Below are 26,225 nucleotides of genomic sequence, written 5' to 3'. Positions count from 1 at the left end.
AATTTAATTTAGAGTGGGATTTCCTCCCTTTTTAATTTTATTTAATTTTATTTATTTTTATTTAATTTTATTTTTTCCCCTCTTTTTTTCTTTGCCTCTCGGTGAAGATCCCACAGTGGAACCATCTGTGCTGGATAAGGTGTTATAAAATATCCAGCTGAAGAGGTCCAGCATCTGGATGCCAAAAGCTACTAAGTCAGGTGAGTTAAAGCCTTTTACCACACAAACCTGCATCTTCCTCCATACATTTTCCCCAATTATTTCATTTATGGATGTCAGCTTTGTCCATGCAGTGCCTGACGACTGGATATGACACACTGAGCAGCCTCAGGATATTTAAAGGACAAAAAGCTGATTATAGACTCACTCCATCTCAACACAAAACCATCGTTTCCCTCTCTTTGTGAGGAACAAAAATCCTTGAGGGTTTTTTTCCACTTCTGAAAACAGAATTGGAATTGTAACAAAGTTCTGATTGGCCTCTTCCTCTTGAAAACTTTAAAAGCTCCCACAACGCAAAAAAAAGCAAAGGCAGCAAAAATCCACCTCCAAAAACACAGCACAGCTTTCACACCAAGTGGAGTTAAAAAATGACTAAGTTTTCTTGATATATGAATTTGTGGGTGAACCATTTATCAATGACCTGTTTACCTGTGCAGCAGAGTCCCTCAAGCCGAGGGCCATGTCATTCCCCTTTGACTGATTAATTAGCCAATCAAGGGGTATTTTTCACTGTGAGGAATGATGGTTTATTCCAGCTAATTCCAGGTCTCTAATGGTAACACATTAAAGCCAACTCGGCTCTTTAAGCCTCTGGAAGTGACCAAAAGGGAAGGAGAGAAGATAAATCAAAAGAGCTCCCCCCAGTTTTGTTTCTGTTCCTAACAACCCCCCCAAGGAACAAGACTCTTCTCCAATGAAGAGAGAAGAAAAAAGCAGCATTTCTTCCAAACTGGGAGATGTCTCCTCCTCTCCCTCTCTGCTGATACCTGAGCAGCAATAATTTATCCTCCAGTTGATTAACAAGGTGTTTATAGAACAGGCAACAAAACATCAATACCTGGCTCTTCCTCCTTTTATCAAAAGGACACCATGCTGGGGAAAGGAATTTTCCCAGTGTTCCTGGGAACACTGCATGGAGAAATATTAGAAATATGGTCCAAATTAACACCTTGAGCCTAATTAATTTTCTGACTCGCTATATATGGTTTTAGATCCACTTGACACTGGTCTGTGCTGCCAGGTTTGCTCTACCTGTACCACTTGTACACACTGAAGATGCAGGGGGTTGGAACCAGATGAGCTTTAAGGTCCCTTCTGGCCCAAACTGTTCTGTGATTCCATGATTTATTTAGCCCTTCAGCTGCCTTGTCATGTTGCCCTCCTTGTGAGTTTGTGTCACCAGCCTGTCCTGGTTGCTCCTCAGGCAAAGGCCTTGTCCTGTTAATTGCTGGCAGAATCTGGTCTTGAGGGTTTTTTTTCCCTCCTTTTTCTTCTGGGAATCATCCTTCTAGTTGTTCACAGCCCATGGCTGCAGAGCAAAACTGGAGAGGAAAAAGTGCCTGCAGTATTAAGAGATGTTGTAAAAAGCCTTTGCTAATTAATATAGAATTATGGAATTGTTTGGGTTGGAAGGGACCTTAAAGCTCATCCAGTACCACCCCCCTGCCATTGGCAGGGGCACCTTCCACTAGCCCAGGCTGCTCCAAGCCCTGTCCAACCTGGCCTTGAACACTTCCAGGGATGGGGCAGCCACAGCTTCTCTGGGCAAGCTGTGCCAGGGCCTCACCACCCTCACAGGGAAGAATTTCTTCCCAGTATCCAATCTAAACCCACAGTCCCTACTCTCAAGATCATTCTCCCTTGTCCTATCACTCCATGCCCTTGTGAAAAGTCTCTCTCCAATAATAATTCCCCCAAGGGGAACTAAGCCACTGTAACCTGAGTGTTATAACTTCCACAAGTCTAAAAATCCATACTGAGTATGACACTCAGGTCAAAGTTGTAGTGAACCAGAGGCTGAGAGAAATCTCTCTATTCAGGAGCAAGTTGGGAATACAAAATGCATAAATGCACCATTAGATTGTCTTGCAGACTCTGCCTTAGGTCACCAGCCTCTTCCCACTAAGCAAAAGTAAGAACAATTTTAAAAATGCAGCTTTCACAGGAACAGAACAGGCCAAGAGAGCTGAGGATAATCAAGTGCTTACAAGACCATGGTAAGCTTTTGCACTGTAACAGAATATATTCAGGACAGAACTTCTTGGATAGGATTCACCTGACTGTTGGATGTCCTCTGTGATCAGTGAAGAGGCACCAATCTCTAGGAAGGGTTTGGTTTCATGTGGAATCACAGAATCATTAAGGGTGGAAAAGACCTCCAAGATCATCAAGTCCAACCTGTGCCCGATCCCCACCTTGTCCCCCAGCCCAGAGCACTGAGTGCCACGGCCAGTTGTTCCCTGGACACCTCCAGGGATGGGGACTCCACCACCTCCCTGGGCAGCCCCTTGCAATGCCTGACCACCCTTTCCATGAAGAAATTCTTCCTGATGTCTAATTTGAGCCTCCCCTTTCCCATCTCTGGAGACAGCTGATGGACCTCTTTGGGCACTTGTGTCTCATCACTATGAGGGGAGCTTGGAGAAGATTTCTATCTAGATCTTCTACCAAATCCCACCTTTTTGACACCTGTGTTCTCCTTTGCCTTGATTCTTGGAAAACACTATATTCCCTCTTCCAATGAAACGTGCTAAAATGGTCAAGTCACATATAGGAATGAGCAGCTCTCCATTTTAACCCCAAATCTGACAAACCTTGAGCCTGGGGATAATTATAAAACCTAGCATAAGATAATTCCTCTAAAAAGGCAATTATTCTCTTTCTGACGTTAAGTGTATAATTTAAAAAGAAGGGCTATGTTAAAGGACTATCTCAGTGTTTCCCTACTGTCTTCCTCTGGAACACACTGACAGCAGTCCCATTTTTACTTAGATTCCTTAAGGAAGCAAATTTTCCATGTCTGCCTTGACATTTTACATCACACACCCCTTTCTCTCCAGCAACTTTTTAATCCAACCCAGTAGAAGATATTAATATTCTAAATATTGATATCTAATATTCTAAATATTAATTCTAATATTCTAAAATATTTCATGGAAACAGGCAGCTGGATGGGGAAGGCCAACACATCCACGTGCACACGGACAGGGATCCACCTCCTTCAGCCACAGAGAATCCAAGCACAACACAACCACAGGGAAGCAACCTGCAGTAGTGGAGCCCTCAGGGAATGACTTGGTGGGAGACCTTTTATTAACCCAATTTATCTCTGCCTTCTCCAACGGGGCTAAAAGTGTTAAATTCATGGTTTTTTCTTGGCATCACTTACTGAGGAGCTGGGATTTCCCTCAGGAGGCTCCTCCAGTGCCCTGCTGACATCACTGCGAGGAAGCCTGCGAGGAGTGAGTTTGTGTCTTCCTCTTTCTAATTGAAGTTCTCACCCCCTAGAACCATTCCTGGCTTTTGCCTGCTCTGATTACTGTCCCTTCCCTTCCTCTGCTCCTCCCTCCCTGCGACCCCCAGATATTTATAGGCAGAGAGGTCACCTTTTTCTGCCTCTTTTCTGAGATCAACGTATCCAGTTCCTCCACTCTCTCCTTCTAGGACATGCCCTCTAACCCTGTCACCCATTTTACTAAATCCTTTTGGACTCTCTCCAGGTTTTTGATGTCCTTTTTTTTCTGTTCTGCCTCTCAGTCCCAAATACTTTATGCTGGCTGTGGTTTCCAAAGCAGAACAGTGAAAAATCTATGTTAATTTGTAACTCATTTTTATTCTTCTGCAGTTTTTTTTCTTCCCTGAAAAAAAGGACAGCAAAATAATTTATGTGTCCTGCAACAGAAACTTTGGTCACAGGTACAAAAACCCCTAAGATTAAAGTTGTAACTTGCCTAAAAATCACAACTGTGATCAATCTAAATATCAATATAAAAACTGGCATTTTGCAGAGAGAAAGTCAAGGTGTCAGGAACGTTTAGTTCACCTGTAACTTCAGGGAGCCCATGGCAGAGCCAGATTTTAAAGTATTTTCAGTCGTTCCTTAAGGTTTGCCAACATGCTTTTCTGATAAGTGCTGGGAAATATAAGTCAGTTGAGGAAGTTCTGCAAAATGTGTCAGAAGACAATTTCCTGATTAAAAAAAGAAAAGTGAAAAAGCAAAGGGGTGTATCACTCCATTTTTTAATGACTAACAAGGAAGAGATCACTGGAAACTCGAGACTCTCAGGCTACTTGGATTCGGTGGTTTAAGGGAACTTACGCAGGTTTTACATCCAAGTTACACAAATTTGGAGGAAGCAGATTACTCATGGAATGGCCTGAGACATGGCTGTGAGGTGGATGCAAAACATTCAGGTTTTTATGCACCTTAAACAGAGTTGGAGCAAATCAGAGCTACTCCCCCAGCCCCCAGAGCGAAATCAGTGCCAGAATCATGTTGTTCAGCAACCAAGTTGGGATTGTCTGTAACTCATTCCCAAATCCTCAGTCTCACTCAGGAGCATTTTCTCCAGTGATAAGGCTTCATCAGGAAACACAGCTGGATGGAGGAAGGAAATTCTGAGAAGCAAAAAAAAAAAAAAATAGTGGGGGTTCCAGGAAGTTCAACCAGATAGGAACTAATGGAATTTGTTTTTCTGTCTCCCCAGCTCCCAGTGTTCCTGAGCGAGTGAGAAAATCAGAGGGAAAGTGGGGGGCAAAAAACAGTGTGGCAAGATCCTACCCTGCAAAACAGGTCCTCTCTGCAGGTCTCCAGAGAGCATCATAATTACAATTCAATATTTTCGATCACTTGCTGCTCTCCCTGGGAAAAACTGCAGATGTTTTCAATTTAGGTCCACTCTGAAGCCCAGCCATTGTTTTCTTCCCCTCTCGTTTTTTTGACTTGTATTTTTTTTCTTTTTAAACAAAGGTCCCTGTATAGTTTATTAAGGAGGTTTGAGCTGGGCACATGATTTATCAAAAATAATTAAAAAAAAAGACTGCTGTGTTTGACATTTAGAATTAAGGGTTGCAAGTGCCTCTGATTAGTAACACATATCCCAGAACCATCAAAACAACAGCTTCAACTTGTATCTTGGTTTTATTACTTCTAGAGAAACTCCTTTTGACCCTCAGGGGCAAACAGCATTTCCTTCCATACCCTCTGCAATTCCACTCTTTTGCAATCTTTACAATCCTCCAGCCAACTCCCTCTTCCTTTGATAAGGTAGATAATCCAAGTTTCAACATTCCCCACTTACTGCAGCGGTGCTGGTGTGAAACAAGAGAAAGGATCCATCACTCAGATCACTCCTTGGCCACTGAGTGAAAAACTGAGTCCGAGATCAGCTCTACAGTTAAGGCAGCTCAGATTAAGCTCATACAAAACATCTCCTGCCAAAGGCTACTCCACAGGTCAAGATCATAAAATGCCTGCTAATGACCACACTGGAAAAGCCTGGGCAGGGCTAATTGGAACAGTGGCTTTGTGACACATCTGATGTGCTGGGACACTTTATCACAGCACCAGTTCAGAGGTGACTATTTTTGACAAGCACTTCAGAAGAGTCAGATTATCTTGCTTGTCCAGAGATCGTGTCACTGAGCCTTGAGTCCTTCCACTAATTTCCCTTTGACCACAGATGGAATTCCCTGGGTTTTGCTTTTTTCCTCCTTTTTCCTAATCTTCAAGTCTGGTGTGATCCAATCAACCAGCCAGACTTAGGACGACACTGGGGAGGTTTAGACTGGATATTGGGAACAATTTCTTCATGGAAGGTGTTGTCAAGCACTGTCACAGGCTGCTCAGGGAAGCAGTGGAGTCACCATCCCTGGAAGTGTTCACAAAAGTGTGGATATGGACATGGTTTAGTGATGAACATGGTAGTGGTGCTGGTTGACGTTTGGATTTCATGATCTTAAAGGCCTTTTCCAACCTTAATGATTCTATGATCTGCTCCTTAAGGGATCTCTTCCATCCATCCACTGAATTTTGTCACAGGCTTAAACTGGAGGCTTTAAGGAAGGCTGACAATCAAAACTCAGCTGGACAAACTCCTGAATATCTTGCCAGAGCTGACCCTGCTTTGAGCAGTGACTGATCCAGAAACCTTCAAGACTCCTCCAATCTCAGCAATTCTGTCACTGTGAAAAGCAGTTCCTGCATCTTTCCATGAAGTTACACCCAAAATTGTTCTGATCCCGGACTGAAACAACTAGAAATATGGGAAAAAGAATTCTGCTGAATGTCTTTGTCAAAAGATCAAGAGTGGAATGACAACTGTTGGGAGCTGAGGATTGGTCACTCAGTCCAAATCAAATCTGTGCTGGAGGCTTCTCAAAGTGCACCTCTGAACAAAGAGGAGGGATCTGATATCTTGGAAAGAGCCTTAAAGACAGGACTTCAAGCTATAGAATCATGGAATGGTTTGGGATGGAAGGGACCTTAAAGGCCATCCAGTTCTACCCCCTGCCATGAGCAGGGACACCTTCCATTATCCCAGGTTGCTCCAAGCCCTGTCCAACCTGGCCTTCAACACTTCCAGGGCTGGGGCAGCCACAGCTGGGAATTCTTTCCCAGTGTCCCATCTCACCCTGCCCTCTGTCAGTGGGAAGCCATTCCCACTTGTCCTGTCCCTCCAAGCCCTTGCAAATTGTCTCTCTCCATCTTTCCTATAGGCCCTACCCAGGGCTCTGCTGGACACCAGGACTCTTCCTACATTATCTGCACACAGGAACAGGCAGGAACAACTCACTTCCAGGAGAATGACAGCACTTTCCTGCTCCTGTAGTGAGCTCTCTGCCACGCCAGGGAAGTGCCCAGAGCTCAGGGATTTCAAACCAGAAAGTAAACAGAGAACTCCTGCAAATCCTCACAGTTCCATTTGTGCCACCTTAAGGACCAGGCTCTGGAACATGATGGAAAGGGATCATGAGAGTTCATGGGTGCAGTGAAATGAAATTGCTCAGAGCTGGAGGGCCTGAGCAGTGCATTTTTTGTTGTGTGCAAACTCCACAGATCTCTGACCCATGAAGAAAAGGAGAAGGGGAGGCTGGGGGAAGCAATTGTGCTGCCTCTGGCTCTTCCTCCCTGTGGCTGCTCAGCAGCAGACAGTAGCCAGAGGATGACAATGCAGCTCCAAATGACATTATCTCCTGCCTGGATTTGCATGTGGAAATCTGGGTGCTTAAGAGGGAACAGCCTGTGACTTTTTTTGCCAGAAGCTTGAACCCTTTCAGCGAGGGGAAAAAGGAAATCTGCACAGGAGCCACCAGTCAACCACTGGGATTAGCAAAAACATGCACAGAGTTATACACCCTTCCTAAGCAGCCTCAAATCCACGTGATATGCAGTGTCTATCCATGAAAAAGTAACTGTTCTCCAGGATAAAGCCCCAGAAGCAGCACTTTCCAAACCTGAGTTCCAACAGATATGGAACATGTGGAGAAAACAAGACCAGCTATTTGGGACGACTCATGGGTGGGCAAAACCCCCTCCCTTAACCACAGCACTGCTGAGTTGCTTTGAATCCCAGATTGCCCTGCTTCATCTTGCTCTGACAGCAAGGGAGCCAAGCAGCAGATCCATGGCATATTTAGGGGATCAGAAGTGTTAACCAACAGGGCTCCAGGGGAAAAAGAAAATGGAAGAGAATCCAAAGATGGATCCACCTGGAGCTGGGCCAGCCCAGGGTGAGGTGGGGAGCACAGCAGAGCATCCTGTGCCCCAAGAGCCCGCTCAGAAAACAGTTGAGCACCAAGTGACAAGCAGGCCTGAGACCTCCTGCATACCAGAGGAGGATTCTTGTGTGTGTGAATCAACTCCCTTAACCACAGCCCTGTGGAGTTGCTTCAAATCCCAGACTGTCCTGCTTCATCTTGCTCTGACAGCAAGGGAGCCAAGCAGTGGATCCATGGCATATTCACAAGTGTTAACCAACAGGGCTCCCCTTAGTGCAAGTTCACTCACAGCATTTGAGAGCTCCAGCAGCTCTCAGGGATTTGAAGTCCCCAAATTCTTATTTCAAGACAGTAATAAGCTAAGATTGGTTCTGTGGTGGCTGATGGCCTGGTCCCAAGCTCTTACCTTTCAAAACCATGTGACTTGTAACAAAGGTTCCCACTGTTTTTTGCAGTGGCAGACAAGACAGGGCAGTTCTTAGTTTGTTTAACTTTCTTCCAGCCTCCTGGTTTAATTAGCTGTCAGTGTATTTTACAGAGAACTCAGGAACAGACTTGACATCTTTCTCTGTCACCAATAAACTTACCAACCACTTCAAAATCTACAGCAGATTCACTGGAAATATAACACTATATGTGATAATGGCACAAATCCTTCAAACTGTTCAAGTGAAGATACACCACTGAAGTATTCTTTATTTTACAGAGGTTTTTCAAGGGAACAATCCCCAGTGGATCACTATTCCTTCTTCACCAGCTCCCCTGTCATTCTACAGGTAAAAAACCTTGTATTATTTCCACTACTATCCCAGACCTCTCAAGCACATTCTCCCCTTATTCCTCTCCTCCCAAAGCTCCCAGAGGCCTGATGTGAAGTTCCAGAACAATTTCCAAGAGTACTGCACGAGAAGCAAGGTGTCAAACACATACAGGGGATTCCAGAAACTGCCACTTAATTTCAAGCCCCTTCTTTCCCTCTAAACAAGAGATTTCAGACAACTTGGAACCAATTCTTGCAACATATTCATTTGTGCTTTTCCAGGTGTTGTTTTTTCCACAGGATTTTTCATGTTACAGTGTCTGTTATTTTATACACTGATACAGCAGGTCTGTTCTCTGCAAGTGCAAAATGCTAATGAGCACATAAATAAAATAAAAACCAGTCCAAACCTTGCTCTCATTACACACAGTCAGGGGAAAGGTCTTCTCATTAAATATTTATCAGTGTTCAAGCCACCTTTGAGTCCTTTGCAGCTGCTCAGCCTTTCCCAATTTTTGTGAGAATAAGGGCAGTTTGTTGAGATTGCCCAGTTGCTACTGAATATCCAATTTTATTTTGGATATTTATGGATCTTTCACGGAATCATTTAGGTTGGAAAAGACCTCTTAGATCATTGAGTCCAACCTTTGACCTTTCAGATGAAGCAAAATTCTCCTTGGTGATGTGCATTTCCTAACAACTGTGAAATAAAAATACTGGAGTTTCCTAACTCCAAAGAAGTTACATCACAATAATTCACAAAATATGGATTAAATTCACTCTTATTTCCTCACAGTTCAAGCACAGCCTTTCTAGTAGAAACAACACATTAGCAGCAAAACATTTAAATACTGTTTTGTTATGAGGGATAATAAGCAAGGAAACAAGAGAAAGGTGAAGCTTCTTGTTTACCTGTGTCTTCCCACTCTTCTGTCTCTTCCCAAATATGCAGGACAGATCATGTTCACTGCAGGATGAGAGGTCCTTACCTGGAAGGGGTAAAGAGAGGGAAAAAAATCCCAAACCTTCACATCTGGTGATGACAGGGACATTTTGGCAACACAAACTGACCCACAGAGATAGAGGAATTGCTTTTGGAGGTGAACAACAATCAGGAGGTGAATAAAAATCAGGAACTCCAGGCTGGATAGGGCTTGGAGCAACCTGGTCTAGTGGAAGGTATCCCTGCCCATGGTAGGGGGTTGGAACTAATGATCATTAAGGTCCTTCCAACCCACACCATTCTGTGATTCTGTGATGAAGACACTAAATGAAGGACTCATGAGGAAATGTGTGTATGTGTAGGATCTTTGGATTCTCAGGAGGATTCCCTGTCTCTGACAGAATTAGGGAGTTGTAGGTCCTCCATACAATGAAAAAAAAAATCCATCTTTACTTCCTGGGGACTTTCCTTTGATTCCTGATGTTGCTTCTGAAAAGCAAAACCCCCATCTCTGCAACACACTGGATTATTCCAACTCAAAACAATTTTGAAGGTGAAGCAAAGATTCCCAGTAGGACCATTATTCCCATCTGGTTGTTGTGTGGCTAACTGGACATCAGACATGGAGCAGGGAGGGGGAAGCAGAAGGGTGTGATGTGATGTGATGTGATATGCAGAGTTTCAAGCAAAAGTTTTGCCAATTCCACAGTGCAGGAACCTTTATATTGGGTTTTCCACAGCTTCTCTCAGAAAAACCTCTTTAAAAAGCTTGGCAAAAGTTAAAGATTTAAACAAAATTCGTCCAGACAGTTCAACTAATTAGGAGTCTGTTGGGGTCTTAATCACTTGATTTTCTGATTCCAAAATCAGTGACCTCAAAATGAATCTTGTAGTGGACAAAAAAACCCAAACAACCCAAAATCTGACTATTTAACCTGTTTCTTTTCCTCGGGATCCTGAACTGCCTACAGAGGGCAAACACACACATCAACCTAGAGGAGAAAGTGTGACCCAGCTTCCTGGTGCCTCACTGCACAGCCTCTAAATGTCCTTACCCAAGCAAGCTGGATGAGACTGGTAGTTGTTTTCAGCTTTATCTTGGCCAAGGCTTGGAAAATGACACCTAAAATGACACCTAAAATCCTCCTGCTCCTCCTTACACTGTCTGCCCGTGCCTTCCCTTGCTCCTCTCTCTCTAACAGAAAACCAACTCAGCTGACATTCATAACCTCCAGCAGCATCCCAGTGGAACAGCTGCTAGAAAAGCAGCTGCAGTCAGTGTTTTAATCTCAGATTGGTGTGTATTCCCAGACCCAAGGGTTGTGTGTGCTCCCTGTGTCTCTCCAGCCCAGCAAACGGAAGCTGCATTTTGTGCCGTCGCTGTTCCCTTCTCCAGCTTTTGTGTGAGCTTGTCTTGTTTAGTCTGAAAGGAAGCAGGATCAGGCTTGAACAACAAGGGCCACAACAACACCAGCCCTTCTCAAATAACTTTTCCTCTTTCCCTGAAAAAGGACAATTTCCCTGGTTTAGACCACAGAGGGTGCAAGCAAACAAGGGGCTGCCTTGTGGAAACACGACCAAACAAATAAGAGGTATTGTGAATATGAAAGCCTTGATCTGTATTTTACATGCTCAAAAGACACTTCTTTTTTCCTCTATATTTAGCAAAAGGTTAAATCCAAATCAAAATAAATCCTCTTTGCCACTCCCTCAAATAGGCCATGGCCTCTGCACTTGCAAGCCCTGAACCAATTTAATTGTTTAATGTCATAAAGTGGCAGGGTCGAGTTAACAGGTTTGACTTCAAGGCCAATTTATTTAATCAAAAATCCCAAACCCCAACATAAAAAATTTGGCCTCCATTCAGACATCAATTAGCTCTGTTTTAGCAGAGGCATTTGCTGTCCAAAAACACTGCACAGAGCTTTCAGTTTAATAAATCAGCCATTAGTGGAACTGATCCTATCCATACCCTGAAACAGGTACACACACCATGTGCATGTGGGTGTGTGAAAGGGGAGCAGAGGAACAGAGAAAGGATTCCACAATTGTCAGGAGCCAAACCCAGGGATGACTGAAATAATGTAATTGCTCTAAGGAAGAAAGAAATTACTAAACTCCATGAGTTTTTGATAGTTTTTCTGGCCACCAACCACTGTCCTAATTTATCCCATGAGGTATCTGGTGGACGTAAGAGGGCTTTCCTGCCTTCCTTCAGGTTTAATCTGATCCCTGATCCCATCCTCATGATCTCTGAGCAGGGTTACTGGAGATCTCAGGGGATAGTGCCACGCAGATCCTAAGTCATAAGTCACTCCATCATCATCTTTCCCCCCTCCCATCCCCTGCTCACACACCCACAACTTGGAATATTCGCTGTTCCTTTACCCAGCTGGTGGCTCCTTCAGGTAGGAACTGTTTTATTCAACTAATCAGCCTAAAGCCATCCAAAATTACCCAAAATAAAGAGAGAGAGCACATTATAGCTCTAAGCAAGTTGCTGCAGGGGGTATTCCTAAACCAAGATTTAACTTCAGAAGGCAACAGATCACCCTGAAAGGGTTTGTTCTAAGCTTGGCCAGAGCTTATGAAACAACAAAACCCCTCTTACCTTTGGCAAACTTCATATAATGTACACGTTTCTTGGAAGATTTGGATTTTTCTTCGAGGCTGAATGTCTTTTTCTGATTTTTCACTGAGGGCTCTAAAAAAAAAAAAAATCCAAGGAAACAGGTTCCAACCCTGTCAGAGGCACTTTAACCACCACATTCAAACACCAGTGTATTTAACTTTCTCTCTCAAAACCCAGTCTCAACAAAATATCACAATATATTACTGAAGGAAGCATGGCAAGTTTTGTCTGAGACATGTCACTGCTTGATTTTTTTTTTGCCACATCCCTTTCCCTTCCTGTTTCCAATCCAATGTAGTTTGAAAAGGCAGATACAGGCACTCCAGGTCTAAGGCAGATCCATCTCTGTGGTTAGAAAAGAGTAACAGGTCAGGGTTTATTGTGCTGTTTGTTACAAAACATCCCCAGTGCCAAAGTCTGAGAAAGATGTAAGAAATAGTGCAAAATAAAATACTTAACCTGCCTGGGTAGAGAAAGGGGGGGAAATTACAGGATTTCCACTTCTAACCCTACACAAAATACCTTTATTTGGACATAAGCTGATCCATCTGTGTAAGGAAACTGAATGGTGGCAAAGCTTTTCTGTCCCTCAGGCCAGCTAAAACAAACTGCCACATCCATATTATTTCATTTTCCTAGTTTCCAGGAGAGGGATTGCATCTAAACTGTCCAGTGGGAATGGCCTCTGGGCTTGGCTGAGTTCCAGATTCACTCAGAAGTTTGGGAGATTGGCAGCAGCTTAAAGCCACATGAAGGATTAGTCCCATTATTTAACAGTAGAGACATCACGTTCCTGAGCTGTGGCAGGTTATTTTAGAGGTACAAACCTTCTCTTTGCACCCACAGAGCCTGTTAATTCCCCCCCAGAAAAATCTCAGAAGGAGTGAATCAACCTGCTGTACAGTTAACAAGTACTTTATTAGTTTTGTCCTGAAAATAGGCACCACAGGATTCTCTGCTCTGTAACTCCACGAAAAGGTTACTCTGATGAGATGTTTTTTTCCTTCCAGTGGCAACTGGGAATGGGTAAGGAAATGAACCCATGCCCTGAGGGCCAAGTTGAGTCATCTTTTTTACATGATCCCACCCTGGAAAGCTTTTCAGCCCAAGCTTTTCTGACACTGGAATTCCAGCACTTCCCTGTTTGTTAGGTAGTGCCACCTGATGATGGAATCACTGACCTAAACCTGAAATCCTCAGCCTGCAGTGGAAATGCTGAGTGCCAAAAAGCTGAGATCCACTCTCCCACAATAAGCCCTAATGGGAAGAGAGGACCAGCAAACCCAGTTTTTAACAGAAATTCCCCAATAAAAACGTTCTGTGGGGAAAACAAGCATCGCAACTTAAATATCCTGACCAGAGGCACGACACTTCAAGCCTATTCTCCAAGCTACTTGTACCAAAAGGAGTATTACACAGCAAAGGGTTCCCACAGCGCTTCCTTTTCCACATTATTCTTCCAGGGAAAGGCGCAGCAGCACCGCCTTGTGCCTGCAGGGAGGAATTTCACTCCCAAAACGTGCTGGCACTTGCAATGGGCAGGGAAGTGCATCCCTATTGCCAGGGATTGGAAAAAAAAAATCCTCTGACAAACTGAGTGAGCACTGCAGGAATATTATTGTGCTTTTTAAAGCCATTTAGTCCAAGCAAGAAAGTCAAATGTTATTTCTACAGATGGATATTCCAAGGCACATCACAGACACAGCCAGGATGATGTTTCTGCATCTTAAAATGGGAAAGGGACACAGATTTCATCACTGAGTATCCCAGCAAAAGAGCCAGGAATCATAGGATGGTTTGGGTGGGAAAGATCATGTAGTTCCAACCCTGTTCCACTATCCCATGTTGCTCCAAGCCCTGTCCAACCTGGCCTTGAACACTTCCAGGGAATAGGGCAGCCACAGCTTCTCTGGGCAACCTGTGCCAGGGCCTCATCACCCTCACAATAAATAATTTCTTCCTAACATCTAATCTAATTAAACCTGCCCTCACTGGGTGCTCACCTAGGAAAAAGGAAAAGAAAGGTAAAACTACATAGAGGGTATTTGAATGTTGGCAAATCAACCCCCACAGGGCCTTTCCCTTCCGACCTCTAATTGCAACCCAGCTCTGGCAACTCCAGCAGCTCTTTAAGAACAATGAAGTTTTTCAGCTGACTTTTAATGCAGTTTGAAACTGGCTGATGGCCAGTAATGTAACATTTGATCCTGCAGCACAGCTGCAGGCAGAGTTTGCTGGATGAGTTTTGCCAGCTTAAGCAAACTGCCAAAAAAACAAGTTTTAGAGCTTTGTGCTTTCTGTAAATCACCCAAGGGGACTGTGACCAGGAATTTTCAATGTGCACCCAAATTTGTTCTCAGTGATTGAAAACTTAAAATAACTGAGTAAAGCAGGGAGAAATACAGCTTTCATGGAGCATTTTGCATCAGTGACCCAGGCAACAGCTTTAGGAACAAGACAGCCTTGCTCAATGAACCTGCCTCTGTGCTGACTCACTGTGTCCCTGGGCAAGTCACTTCAACTCTCTGCCCAGCACTTTGCAGGTTTTCCCACCAGCTACACCTTCCTCATCTTCCCATGGCTCAAGTTGGAACTTGGGTAGGATTTAGTTACAAAGGCAGAAAGGAACTTTTGGAATTTCCCTGTGATATGCTCTTCTACCTCTTGAGGACTTGAAGGACAGCACCAAGTGCTGTGTGGCCTCAGACCATGATCAGGGCTCCAGGGCACAAGGAGAACTTACACAGCAGTTTAAAAAAGGTGTTTTTAAATATCAGGTTCAAAATTTTAACCCCAGTTGTCTAGGATTAGAGAACCTTCTTGCTAACTGATTTTCCTCCTCACCTTTCTGCATTTTCTCTCCTAGAAAACCTTCAGTGCTCAAAGGTTAAGAATAAATGAACGAAGAGTTGCTAAATTCACTAAGCTCCAGAGAGTTGTTCAGATGTATGATCTGACTTAAACCTGAGTCTAACTAAAGGAGAGGTATTGGATAAACCCATTCTTTCTGTAAGCTCACACCCACCACAACTTCATTTTTACAAACCAAAGCCAAGCTGTACAAAGCTTTTCAAAAATAAAAGGACTTTATAAATAGCCCTTTTGGGAAAGTTGTGGTTTCCCCACTTGTGTGCTCAACACCAGGGCTACAAAAATCACATTACAGCACACTCAAAGCAGAGATGCATAACTCTAAGTCAAAAGCTATGGAGCAACTCTCCAAGGACAGGAAAAGGAGGTATTTAAGAAACCAGTGGAACATGGAAGCCAGGAGTGACAATTCACTATTAAAAGGAAGACAAAACGTTGCAACTGTGAGTGATTGTTGTGAGCCTTCAGCCAGACTCTGGATAAAGAAACAAGTGTTGCTGTAGTACAGCCCAGAAAAAGGTCCCAAATATTGTGATCCTGGATAAAATAAACAACAAAAAGCCTTTATTTGAGTCCTGAGAGCAAAACTGATCCACTGAGATATCTACATATCCAGGCAGAGAAACTTCAGCATGGTCGTGGACGGCAACACATCCTTTGGCTCTCACTGATTTTGGGGGAGAAGGAGGAGTTGTCAACCTCAGCAAGGAGCCCAAATTGGGCCTCAGCTCATCTTTTAAGACACAGAATGGAAACTCTGCTAAGTTTCCAGCATCTGATTGAGCAAAGCATGAACCTACCTGTTTCACCCTGTCCATGGCAACTATTCAGTTCAGCCAGGAGCTGGTTGAAGTCATCCTGATGAGCAATCCAGTTGTCCTGTAAACATCACCCACATGAATACAAGGCAAAAGTCTTCAGAACTAACACAAATTCTGCTAAAACAGATATTAAGTAATAACTTAATTGGGTATATTCAATCCTTGTTGGTGGGAGGGACCCTGGGAAGCTCCACAGGGGGATAACACCACCAACAGCTCGCACAGTCACTCCAGAGTGAGATAAAATTATAAGGGTTGAGTTTGTAAGTCATAAACAGTCCTGTTTGGTACATTCTACCACCAGATGTGACAACAGATTTCACTAATATTCTATTTAAAAATTTGTGTTTTAGCTGAAACAGGAGCCATTCCCTCACCTGGGCCTAGTTCTCACCTCGTTGTTGATGTTTGCTCCTAATCCCAGCGTGTTGTTTTTCACCTTCACCCTGATGTGTTCTGGATTTCCTTGTTCCTGAGCCCCAAGACCCTAAGGAGGATTTAAAGGTAAAAAGTAAGGATTTTACAGCAGTGACTGAGCAATCAGAGCTTTTGTACTTAAAGACTTTGCAATGAAATACAACAAGAAATCACAACTTACTATTTATTTTCCTGCCTGAACTGAATTCATTCACAGGCTTTAGCACATGAGATACTCAGTTTTCAAAATTTACTACTTAAGCCTCCAGCAAAGTATTATAAACACTAAAATAGCAACAACATTAAGCAGTTGGGTGATTAATCAGGAAGTCACCTGACATTCCTAAGCAAGCCCAGAGTGTTTACTGTTTTAAACCAAGACACTACATATACAGAAGATAATACCTCTGTCACTGGGAAGGCAGATCCACATGGACAGTATAATCCCAAACAAGTTTATAAGGGAGGGAAACAGAGGAGGGGTAGGGGAGAATCAGGACATTAACAACTTTTTCTACCTCGTTCACACTCATAATTTGATGGAAATATTGGAGCAAACAACTATGGGAATTCTCTATCCTAAAACCCACAGTCATTCAAATCTGGGAAGCAATTCTCAGGTCCAGTGTTATCTTTCTTAACTGTATGATCAGGGTTAAAAAAATAAAAGACAAAGCATTTGGTTTATAACTTTATTCCTGGTATTCACCTACTTTTTGCCTAATTTGTCACCAGTAACAAATTACCAGCCAAGTGTGTTGGCTTTAATGAACATGGATGTGGAGCAGCAATGGGGAAAAGCCCTGTGGAGAGATCCTGGGATATCTAATATTTAAAGGAATGAGACATATTGAAAAAAAAGGCTGTTGCTATTACAAATCCACTTGAGTTCATTTGGTCCCTGGGGTGGAAAATTTGCCTTGAAACTCCTGCTACCCAAAAAAAAGTGTGGAAGCAAACAGGCCACTCAGCCACACATCCTGCCCTGACCCAATTCCAATACAACTGATGACAGGACTAGTGTAAGCAGCTTAATTGCACTGCAGAAATGGGCTTTTGCCCATTAATTTGGTTGAGGTGAGGTTCCATTTGTTTGAGCTTGTAGTGGAATGGAGAGAGAAATCCTTCTTGCACAGCTGTAACCATTGGAAAGGAAGATCCAGCAGCTCAAGTGGGAAACTTGTTGTGAGGCAACTGAAGCAACAGCAGCTACACAGAGAAATGTGAGAACAGGCTTTAAAGCATTCACAGGATGGAGAATGATCCTAATTTTATTTCTGTTAAAGAAAGTCTGGGTGAGAAAATATAGGAGGAGAATTAAATAAAGGTAGTGGGGGTTTTGTGGGCATTCTTAGCACTAAACACGCTGATGTGCAGGCCCAAATCTCAGCTTTGCTGAGGCATCTCTGTGGAATTAAAAGTGGTTTTAAGGGGCAGCTGAGCAGTTTGCAGGATAACCCAGAGGTTATTCTTAGTGCCAGAAACCAGTGCCCTCACCCACAGGTACTGGCTGGAGCTGGGAAGGGATTCAGCTCCCAGAATGCTGCATTTTGGGGGTTCGAGGAACAGATCAGAACACTTAAAAATGGGTGAAAGATTAAAGCAGGTCCTGGAGTTGCTTTAAATCAAAAGTAGGGAGAAAACTGAGAGCATAACTGTAACTTAAAAGACTTTAACCACTGCCTAATTAAATGTGCCAACTCTTGCTCCTATTTGGGGACATTAACTTGCCAAACAAGGGAGAAAAACTGGAAAGCAGGAGAGTCAAAAACAGGCCTTTGCAACAAAGTGTAGAAATCCAACATTGCTCAAATTCTCTGTGCACTTAGGAGAATAAATCAGAGCTCCCTGGCAGTTTTAGACCCTTCAGATACAGAACTCTCCTTTGGATCCTACCTTTCCTTTGGACCAGCCCATCTTTTCCAGCATCTTCTGGCCGAATTTAGAGTCATCTTTACTCCAAGCGCTGTTTCGTGGATCCACGGACCACTTCTGCTTTCTCCGGGCTGGGACAGGGAGGAAAAGTTCAAACAGGCTCTAAAGACATTTTCACAGTATTGAATCAGTTCAACTCCAGCTCTCCATTGCCAAAAAAAAACCCCCAGAACTTACGCCAGGCTGAATATATTTGGGGGTTAAGTTTACTTAACAGAAAACCCAACGATAACAAAAAAAGGGCGGTGAAAATATTAATTATTAATGTGAAGAATGCCAAAGTAAAATTGATATCATAGAACCACAGAATGGTTTGGGTTGGAAGGGGACCTTGAAGATCACTAGTTCCAAACACCAAAGTTGGAAGTTGTTGTCCCTAGGGATAAGCTGCGATTCAGGGAAGGCTTCAAGGATTACCATGTAAGTGTACAGGCCTAAAATCCATATTTGCTCCAATTTTGAAAATCTACGGGGGAGGTGATTACAGCTTTCCCAGTTCTGGACAAAATCCATTATCCAGTCTCCCTTTTAACCACAACACAGAAGTTTTAATGAGATTTCAGCTTCTGGATTTGCCAAGAATGGTTTACTAGGAAACTTATTGGGAAATTTATTGGGAAAAGCCACCAGAAACTATTGCAGGAGTTAAGAGATCCAAAGGAGAATCAAAGCTCCTTTGTCCTATGCAGATTCCTAAAGAAACTCCAGTCCCCCAGGCCCACGTGCGAGTTCTTGCCTCTCCCACCAGGAATAGCTTCCTGGAAATCAAGGAGGAAAAGCCAGCTCAGTTAACAAGGCACTTCAAGTGTGCACCTAAGCACAGGCAGGAAGAGAACCTAAATAAACAAGACAAACAAAGGATGGGAGACAGGAAGATCACAAACTTCATTAACCACCATGGGAAACGGGGGATCAAAAATGACCCGTTCACCCAAGGCCACACAAAGTCAGGGAAAAGCCAAACTCACTGAGGTGTTTTCAACGTAATCAGGAAGTCATCGTGCCCTAAAACACCAGATTTGGGATCTGGGCCAGAGGGACTGAATACTATGGGGATGTTTGACTCATTTTGTGCCCTGTTTAGTTTTGTTCTTAAAGAACCAGCACTGTCAGACGCACAGTGGGGGCTTTTTTTAACAAACTTCCAAAGCTTTGAAGCTCAAAAAGATCCATAAAAAGATTTTACAGCGGATTAAATGAACAAGAGCTGTGAGAGGAGTTAACAAGGCCTTTGCTTCGTTCACTTCTGCACAGGAAACAACTTATTAACCTTAAAGGCTGTGGCTGCTCCATCCCTGGAAGTGTCCAAGGCCAGGCTGGACAGGGCTTGGAGCAACCTGGGGTAGTGGAAGGTGTCCCTGCCCATGGCAGGGGGTTGGAACGAGATGATCTTTAAGGTCCTTTCAACCAAACCATTCTGGGATTCTATGATTATTCCCACCAGGCAGCCTTCAGAGCAGCATCTACTCCAAGTCCTGCCTGTGCTGCCAACAAAAGGTGGGGAAGCAACAAATGAAACAACTCCACAGGCTTGGAGCAGCCCTGGTGTGGCAGTAGGGCCAAGGAAGTGCTTGTCCCTGTGCTGGCACTGCTGGGGCATCTCCAGTGCTGGGGGAAGCTTTGGGCCCCTCAGACAAGAGAGACATTGAGGGGCTGGAGGGTGTCCAGGGAAGGGAATGGAGCTGGGGAAGGGGCTGGAGCAGCAGGAGAGGCTGAGGGAGCTGGGGGGCTCAGCCTGAGAAAAAGGAGGCTTTGCAGGCGGACATTTCTGCTCTGCAACTCCCTGGACAGGATGGAAAGCCAGGGGGGGTGGGTCCGGGGTCTGCTTCCAGGGAACCAGGGGCCACAGGACAAGAGTAATACGCCGCCAAGTTGTGGCAAGGGAGGTTCAGGTTGGATATTAAGGAAAAACACCTTCATGGAAAGGATTGTCCAGCCCTGGCACAGCTGCCCAGGGCAGGGGTGGAGTCCCCATCCCTGGAGGGATTTCAAGGCCATGTGGATATGGTACTTGGGGACATGGGTCACTGGTGGCCTGGGCAGTGATGGAGAATGGCTGGACTCAATGATCTTAGAGCTCTTTTCCATTCTTAATGACTCTGATTCCAGGATTCTACCAGAGGTCATGCTGCCCAGCTGAGCAGCTGCCCTCCTTTCCAATCATATTTCTTCATCTCTACCTCTAAAATCTCTCAATTAACATCAACTTTCCCTCACTCGGCCATCGAAAACTATTCAATGCCTTTTTTTAATTTTAACAACATTTTAAGGATGGCCATACTCTCTTACACTCTCTGTTACCAGTTCCCTGGGTGGTGACTTTGCAGATCCCAACTCCTACAGTTGTCAAACCACTGCATCTTTCTAATGATTTGTCTGCACAGTGAAGTGACCCATGACAACTGAATGGTTGAATTTAAATTAACTTCCAAATTGAGTTGTTTGAGGTAGTCCAACTAATCCACTTTAAAATTCACTTTCTATTATTTTTCCTGAATATTTCCCTGTGCAGAAACCTCTGAGATGTTTCACTCCCAAGACATTTGTAACAAAAAACACAAGGGCACCTGTAATAAATATTTCTTAAGCTTGAAATTAAGAGACCTTCCCTTTCCCAGCACTTGCAATCCATGTATTTCAAACTTCTTAACTACCACTGTGGGATTAATCGTCACATTTCTACAAGGTTGACATACTCTTATTTTTACACAGGATAAGACAAATGCAGGAAAACCCCCCAAACAAACTTGCTTACACCTTTAGAGAATAATTTAAGGAAGTTGGAAATAGCTCCATGCCACCTACAGGAAGCATAAAATCATCCTCTCTTTCCTAGAAAACAACAAAAAACACTGTTTAGTCAATAATTTATCAGAAATGTTTGTTCACCGATGTCTTGAGAGCAAGAAAGGAAACAAGGCACTAACTTCCAGCTAAAAGATTCAGCTCACAATTTAACACCAACCTTCTGGGCTGCTTGTAAAGTGATGCAACCCTGGGCGAGCAGCACCATCCAGTGGAGAAAACTGTCATTTCTTTATAGAACCACAGAATCATTCTGGCTGGAAAAACCCTCTGAGATCATCGAGTCCAACCATTCCCTACCACTGCCAAGGCTGCCACTAACCCACACCCCCAAGTGCCACATCGACATGACTTTTAAATCCCTCCAGGGATGGGGACTCCACCCCTGCCCTGGGCAGCTGTGCCAGGGCTGGACAACTCAACCCCTTCACTCAGATATCCTACAATTTGAAAAAGATCCATTATTAAACCCTTTTACCATGACTAGTTCTGGGCCTGGAACGTGTTTTTAACTATAATTTCTGAAAGTTCCCATCCAAACCCCTGCTGTGTGCCCATGGATGGTCGGGGCTCACAGGAAAGACAAGGCTCTGGAGACAGGTTGGGAGAGCTGGGGGTGTTCACCTGGAGAAGGATCCCAGGAGACCTCAGAGCCCCTTCCAGAGCCTAAAGAGGCTCCAAGAGAGCTGGAGAGGGACTTGGGATAAGGGCCTGGAGAGACAGGACAACGAGAATGGCTTCCCACTGAGAGAGGGCAGGGTTAGATGGGATACAGGGAAGGAGTTCTTCCCTGTGAGAGTGGTGAGGCCCTGGCACAGGTTGCCCAGAGCAGCTGTGGCTGCCCCATCCCTGAAGTGTCCAAGACCAGGTTGGACAGGGCTTGAAACAACCTGGGATAGTGGAAGGTGTCCCTGCACATGGCAGGGGGTGGACTGAGATGAGCTTTAAATGTCCCTTTCACCCCACATTACTCTACGGTTACTGACATGTGCAGTGTCCAAATAAAATAATGAACAAATCCTGAAAAAATGGCACCAAAGTTTACACCTAAAATAACCAGAAAATCACATATGCAAACGTAATTTTGTTTTCCTCACTTCACACCCGTATTTTCCAGTGGAAACCATAATTTTTAAATCCTCATTATAGTCCCTATTTCCTGCAGTCAAGCAAACAAATTCACTAGACTCTGTGCTCTCATTTTAAGGGTGTTTTGACAGCAGTAAGTTTACTGAAAGCACCTAAGAATCTTAACAATACTCAGTGATGAGAATATTAGTCCTGTTACATAAAAATACAGTTGAGTCGTGTTTTTACTCATACAGAGTTTTACATTTAACAGAAAAGACTACTTGGAATGTACTTTTAACTTGGCAGCAAACGTTTGTAGTTCCTACTCTGGACAGCCCTGAGAGATTCTGTTTCCTGAACTTCAGAGACAAGAGTTATCTTTCTATTCTTTCTCTTTCTCTTTCTCTCTATACCTGGGAGCTACCAGACAGGATATTCATCCAATATTTCCTTTACCCTGGGACCCCCTGGACCCCATTCCTGGCTTTTGCAGCCCCTTGACCTGCTGTTCTTCAACACGGGAGACCCCCTGAACCCTGTCCTGGCCATGCCAGGTCTCCCAGACCCCAGACTCTCCTTTCCCTGATGCTGGGAATGCCTGGACCCCCATTCCTGCCTTTCCCAGACCCTAGACCCCCTGAACCCCATTCCCAGCCACTTTGGGTCTCCTAGACCCCAACCATCCAACCATCCATTTCCTTGATCCTGGGACCCCTACATCCTCATTCCTGCCTTTCCCAGACCCCAGATCTCCTTTTTCCTTAAGACTGGGACGACTTGGACCCTCATTCCCGCCTTTCCCAAACCCCAGACAACAGGTTTTTCAACACCAGGGACCCCCTGAGCCCCCTTCTCGTCCAGCCCGGGCTCTCCCCACCCCACGACCCTCCTTTCCCCAACACAGGGACCCTCTGCACTCCCATTCCCGCCTTTCCCAGCCTCCAGACCCCCGTTCTTCAATACCAAGGGCCTCCTGAATCCCCTTCCCAGCCATCCCGGGTCTCCCAGACCCGAACCCTACACTTCCTTGATTCTAAGACTCCCTGGACCCCCATTCCTGCCTTTTCCACCCTCCAGGCCCCCCGTTCTTCAACACCTGAACCCCTTTCCCAGCCATCCCGGATCTCTCCGCCCCCATGACCCGCCTTTCCCCAACACTGCGGACCCCCAGACCCCATTTCCCGGGCACAGGTGTTGCAGAATAATTCAAATTTAGTAGTAGAATGGCTAAGGCTTAGTAGGAGAGTAGGCCTAGAAAACAACACTTTAAAGTAGTAAGTTAGCAACTTTGTTTGTGAGCATGGAATGTGCTGAAGAGATGGCAACAACAATCAAAGGAGTTAGTCAAGCACGTATATAATGATTTGTTACCTGGGATGTGGTAAGGGTCTGTTAATCAGTTTCTAGGGATAAGACAGCTTAAGTAAGATTTATGATTAGAATAGATGATTATTAATTGTTATCAGTATGAAGTATGAGCTTGCTTGTAACTGTTTTGTTGTAGAAACTGCTATGAGCTTGTTTGTAACTGAATGTAACTGTTTTGCCGTGGAAACAGCATGTAAACTTGTTTGTGTATAAAAGCTGAACTGAGAATAGAGGTCTTCAGGTCTTTCGGAATCCTGACTTGGGACTCTAGTCCTCAGGTTCCCGTCGGGGCCCCGATAAAGCACACGCATAACCGGCACTCTTGGTTGTGTTGCATTTGTTAGCGGCAACACAGGACCCCCCATCCCGCCTCTCCAGCCCCTGCACCCCCTTCCTTAGACCTGGGAACCCCCAACCCCATTTCCCGGCACAGGACCCCATACCCGCTCTCCCAGACCCCACCCCTTCCCTTGACCCTGTGAACCTCCAGACCCCATTTCCCGGCACAGGGACCCCGCAATTCCCGCCTCTCAGCCCATTCTGCACCCCCTCCTTGACTCTGGGACCCCGCCTGAGCCCCTTATCGGCACCTGCGACCCTCCCCCGCACCCCCCGGGAGGGCAGCGCGCGGGCCCCCTCAGCAGAGGGCTGTGGGGCGGGTCTGGAGCCGCTCCCCGTCCCCACTCCCGGGACATTCCCGGGGCATTCCCGCCGGGATCGCCACTCACGCTCCGCCAGCATCGCCATCTTGGGGGCCTTCCTCCCTCCACAGGGGCTTTTGTCATCTCCGGCGCGCAAAAAGGGCGTCTCGTTAGAGAGTTTTTGAAACAGGCGAGCGCAGCGGGCACCAAAAGGAAAACAAGAGGGTGTAAACTTGCTAAAATTTTAATAAATGCGTTAAAACACGGCTCAGGTTGCGTGTGGGGTGTTCCCGCGCGGCCAGGGGGAAGGGATGAGCAGCGCTCGGTGCGTGGTCGAAAATATGGGACAGGGACAGTCTGAATATTCCAGGGAATTGAGGGTGTGAATGTCCCTGAATTTCCCCAAATCTTCCTGTCGTGGGAGGGAATGCGAAAGGGGACACACGCACACCGAGGGCGCCCTGTGCGGCATCCTCTGCCCGCCCTGCTGTGATAAAGCTCAACTTGCCATCGGTGAGCTCCTTAAAGCTGTCAAAGAGCATCAACTTCACAAAGTCATGGAATGGTTTGGGTTGGAAGGGACATTAAAGATCACCCAGATCCTCCCCCTGCCATGGGCAAGGACACCTTCCACTATCTCAGCTTGCTCCAAGTCCCATCCAACCTGGCCTTGGACACTTCCAGGGATGGGACAGCCACAGCTTCTCTGGGAATTCCATCCCAGCCCCTCACCACCCTCACAGGGAACAATTTCTCACCAATATCCCATCTAACCCTGCCCTCTGGCAGTTTTAAGCTATTCCCCCTTGTCCTGTCACTCCAGGCCCTTGTAAAAGTCCCTCTCCAAACTGAAGTATCCTCAGGCAAATTACATCTTTAGTCTCATTTTCAAAGTGTTTAAAGATCCTGTTATGAACACAGATATTCCCTCCTACAATATCGCCTCAGTGCTTCTTGTCTTACCCACCTCTGATGTGGAAGAAGAGGATTTTTTCCTTTCTGCAACAAATTGTATTTGAAGACTGAACCAACCCCTCTTTGATTACTCACTAAACCAAACCACTGCTATTCAGCAATCTTTTCATGCAGATCTTATTTTTGAGCCCTTTGTCATTCATATTTTCTGTTTTTTTAGCTACTCCTCAGTTTGTTTTATTAGAAGAACAGCACCCAAAACCTGCCACGCACTGCTGAGTTCTCCAGAGCACTTAACTGGAGTTGCAGGCAGATTCCTGTGTTTTCTCTTTGGCTACATTTTGTATCCGAGTGTAATATTTTGTTCTTTAATATCCCTTTCAGAGAAGGGGTAGTTTATATTCCGTTCCTATTAAACTGGCTGCTCTGGCTGCCCCACTCCCTTCTTTAAAGTAGGGTATCAATCTGGTGCTTTCATGCTCTTCTAAGGCCATATCCACCTGTCAGGAATCCTCACAGTGTTTGTTTTCCCCACTGTTTATTGCCAGTTCTCTGCACTTTCAGGTCAGATTCATCAGGCTTGACTGATGTGAAAACAAATAAATACCTCCCAGTCCTTCATGTCCTGAGAGACAAGTCTTTTCCCTTTCAAAAGTTTCACTTAATGTTTTCCAACAGGAGGAAATCCCTGGAGATCAGAATCAACCATGGAAGAGCCTTCTTTGGTTTCTTTTTGTCCTGTCCTGAAAAAATTCATATCCAGCAGAGACCTGCTTGGGCACTCTAGGACAGGGTTCACTCTACTTCCCTTATCTGCTCTGTAACCTGAATTCCCGGTGCCCATCTTCTAGCCCAGAGGGGGTTTTGGAGCCCAGCTGATTCTCTGGATAACCCTAGTGGAATCCCATCAGCTCTGCTGCCTTCCTAAGGGATGAACTGTCATCTCACCACCAGCTCTGTGTCACCTTGTCCTCTTTCTAGTGCTCACAGGTCACCCACAGGGATCTTCACAGACTTATTAAGGTTGGAAAACCCCTCTGAGATCATCCCTCAGCACTGCCAAGGCCATCACTGATCCATGTCCCCAAGACCCATACATGGCTTTTGAATCCCTCCAGGGATGGGGACTCCACCCCTGCCCTGGGCAGCTGTGCCAGGGCTGGACAATCCTTTCAGTGAAGAAATTTTCCCTAATATCCAATCTAACTCTCCCTTGGCACAACTTGAGGCAGTTTCCTTGTGCCCTATCACTTGTTCCCTGGGAGCAAATCCTGACCAAACTCCTCGTTCCAAACTCCTGTCAGGGAATTATAGGGAGTCTCCT

The 26,225-nt window shown here is 45.0% G+C and overlaps 1 protein-coding gene across 1 annotated transcript in view; it reads right to left on the bottom strand.

Annotated features, from left to right (window-relative positions):
• The window catches only part of PINX1 (PIN2 (TERF1) interacting telomerase inhibitor 1), a 61,863-nt gene extending 37,752 nt beyond the window's left edge, over positions 1-24,111 (bottom strand). The window contains exons 1-6 of the mRNA XM_018085546.1: positions 24,074-24,111; positions 18,063-18,172; positions 16,144-16,236; positions 15,729-15,807; positions 12,037-12,129; positions 9,395-9,471 (exon numbers count right to left, since the gene is read on the bottom strand). Of these exons, the coding sequence (XP_017941035.1) occupies positions 9,395-9,471; positions 12,037-12,129; positions 15,729-15,807; positions 16,144-16,236; positions 18,063-18,172; positions 24,074-24,092 (471 nt within the window). The 5' untranslated portion in view covers positions 24,093-24,111. The remainder of the gene's footprint in view (positions 1-9,394; positions 9,472-12,036; positions 12,130-15,728; positions 15,808-16,143; positions 16,237-18,062; positions 18,173-24,073) is intronic.
• Positions 24,112-26,225: the final 2,114 nt, after the last annotated feature.

The sequence above is a fragment of the Manacus vitellinus genome, unplaced genomic scaffold (genome assembly GCF_001715985.3).
Source record: "Manacus vitellinus isolate BGI_N305 unplaced genomic scaffold, ASM171598v3 scaffold_82_pilon, whole genome shotgun sequence".
Lineage (NCBI taxonomy): Eukaryota > Metazoa > Chordata > Aves > Passeriformes > Pipridae > Manacus > Manacus vitellinus.
Note: the sequence above shows the minus strand (reverse complement) of the source record. Positions and strands in the feature narration are given on the sequence as shown.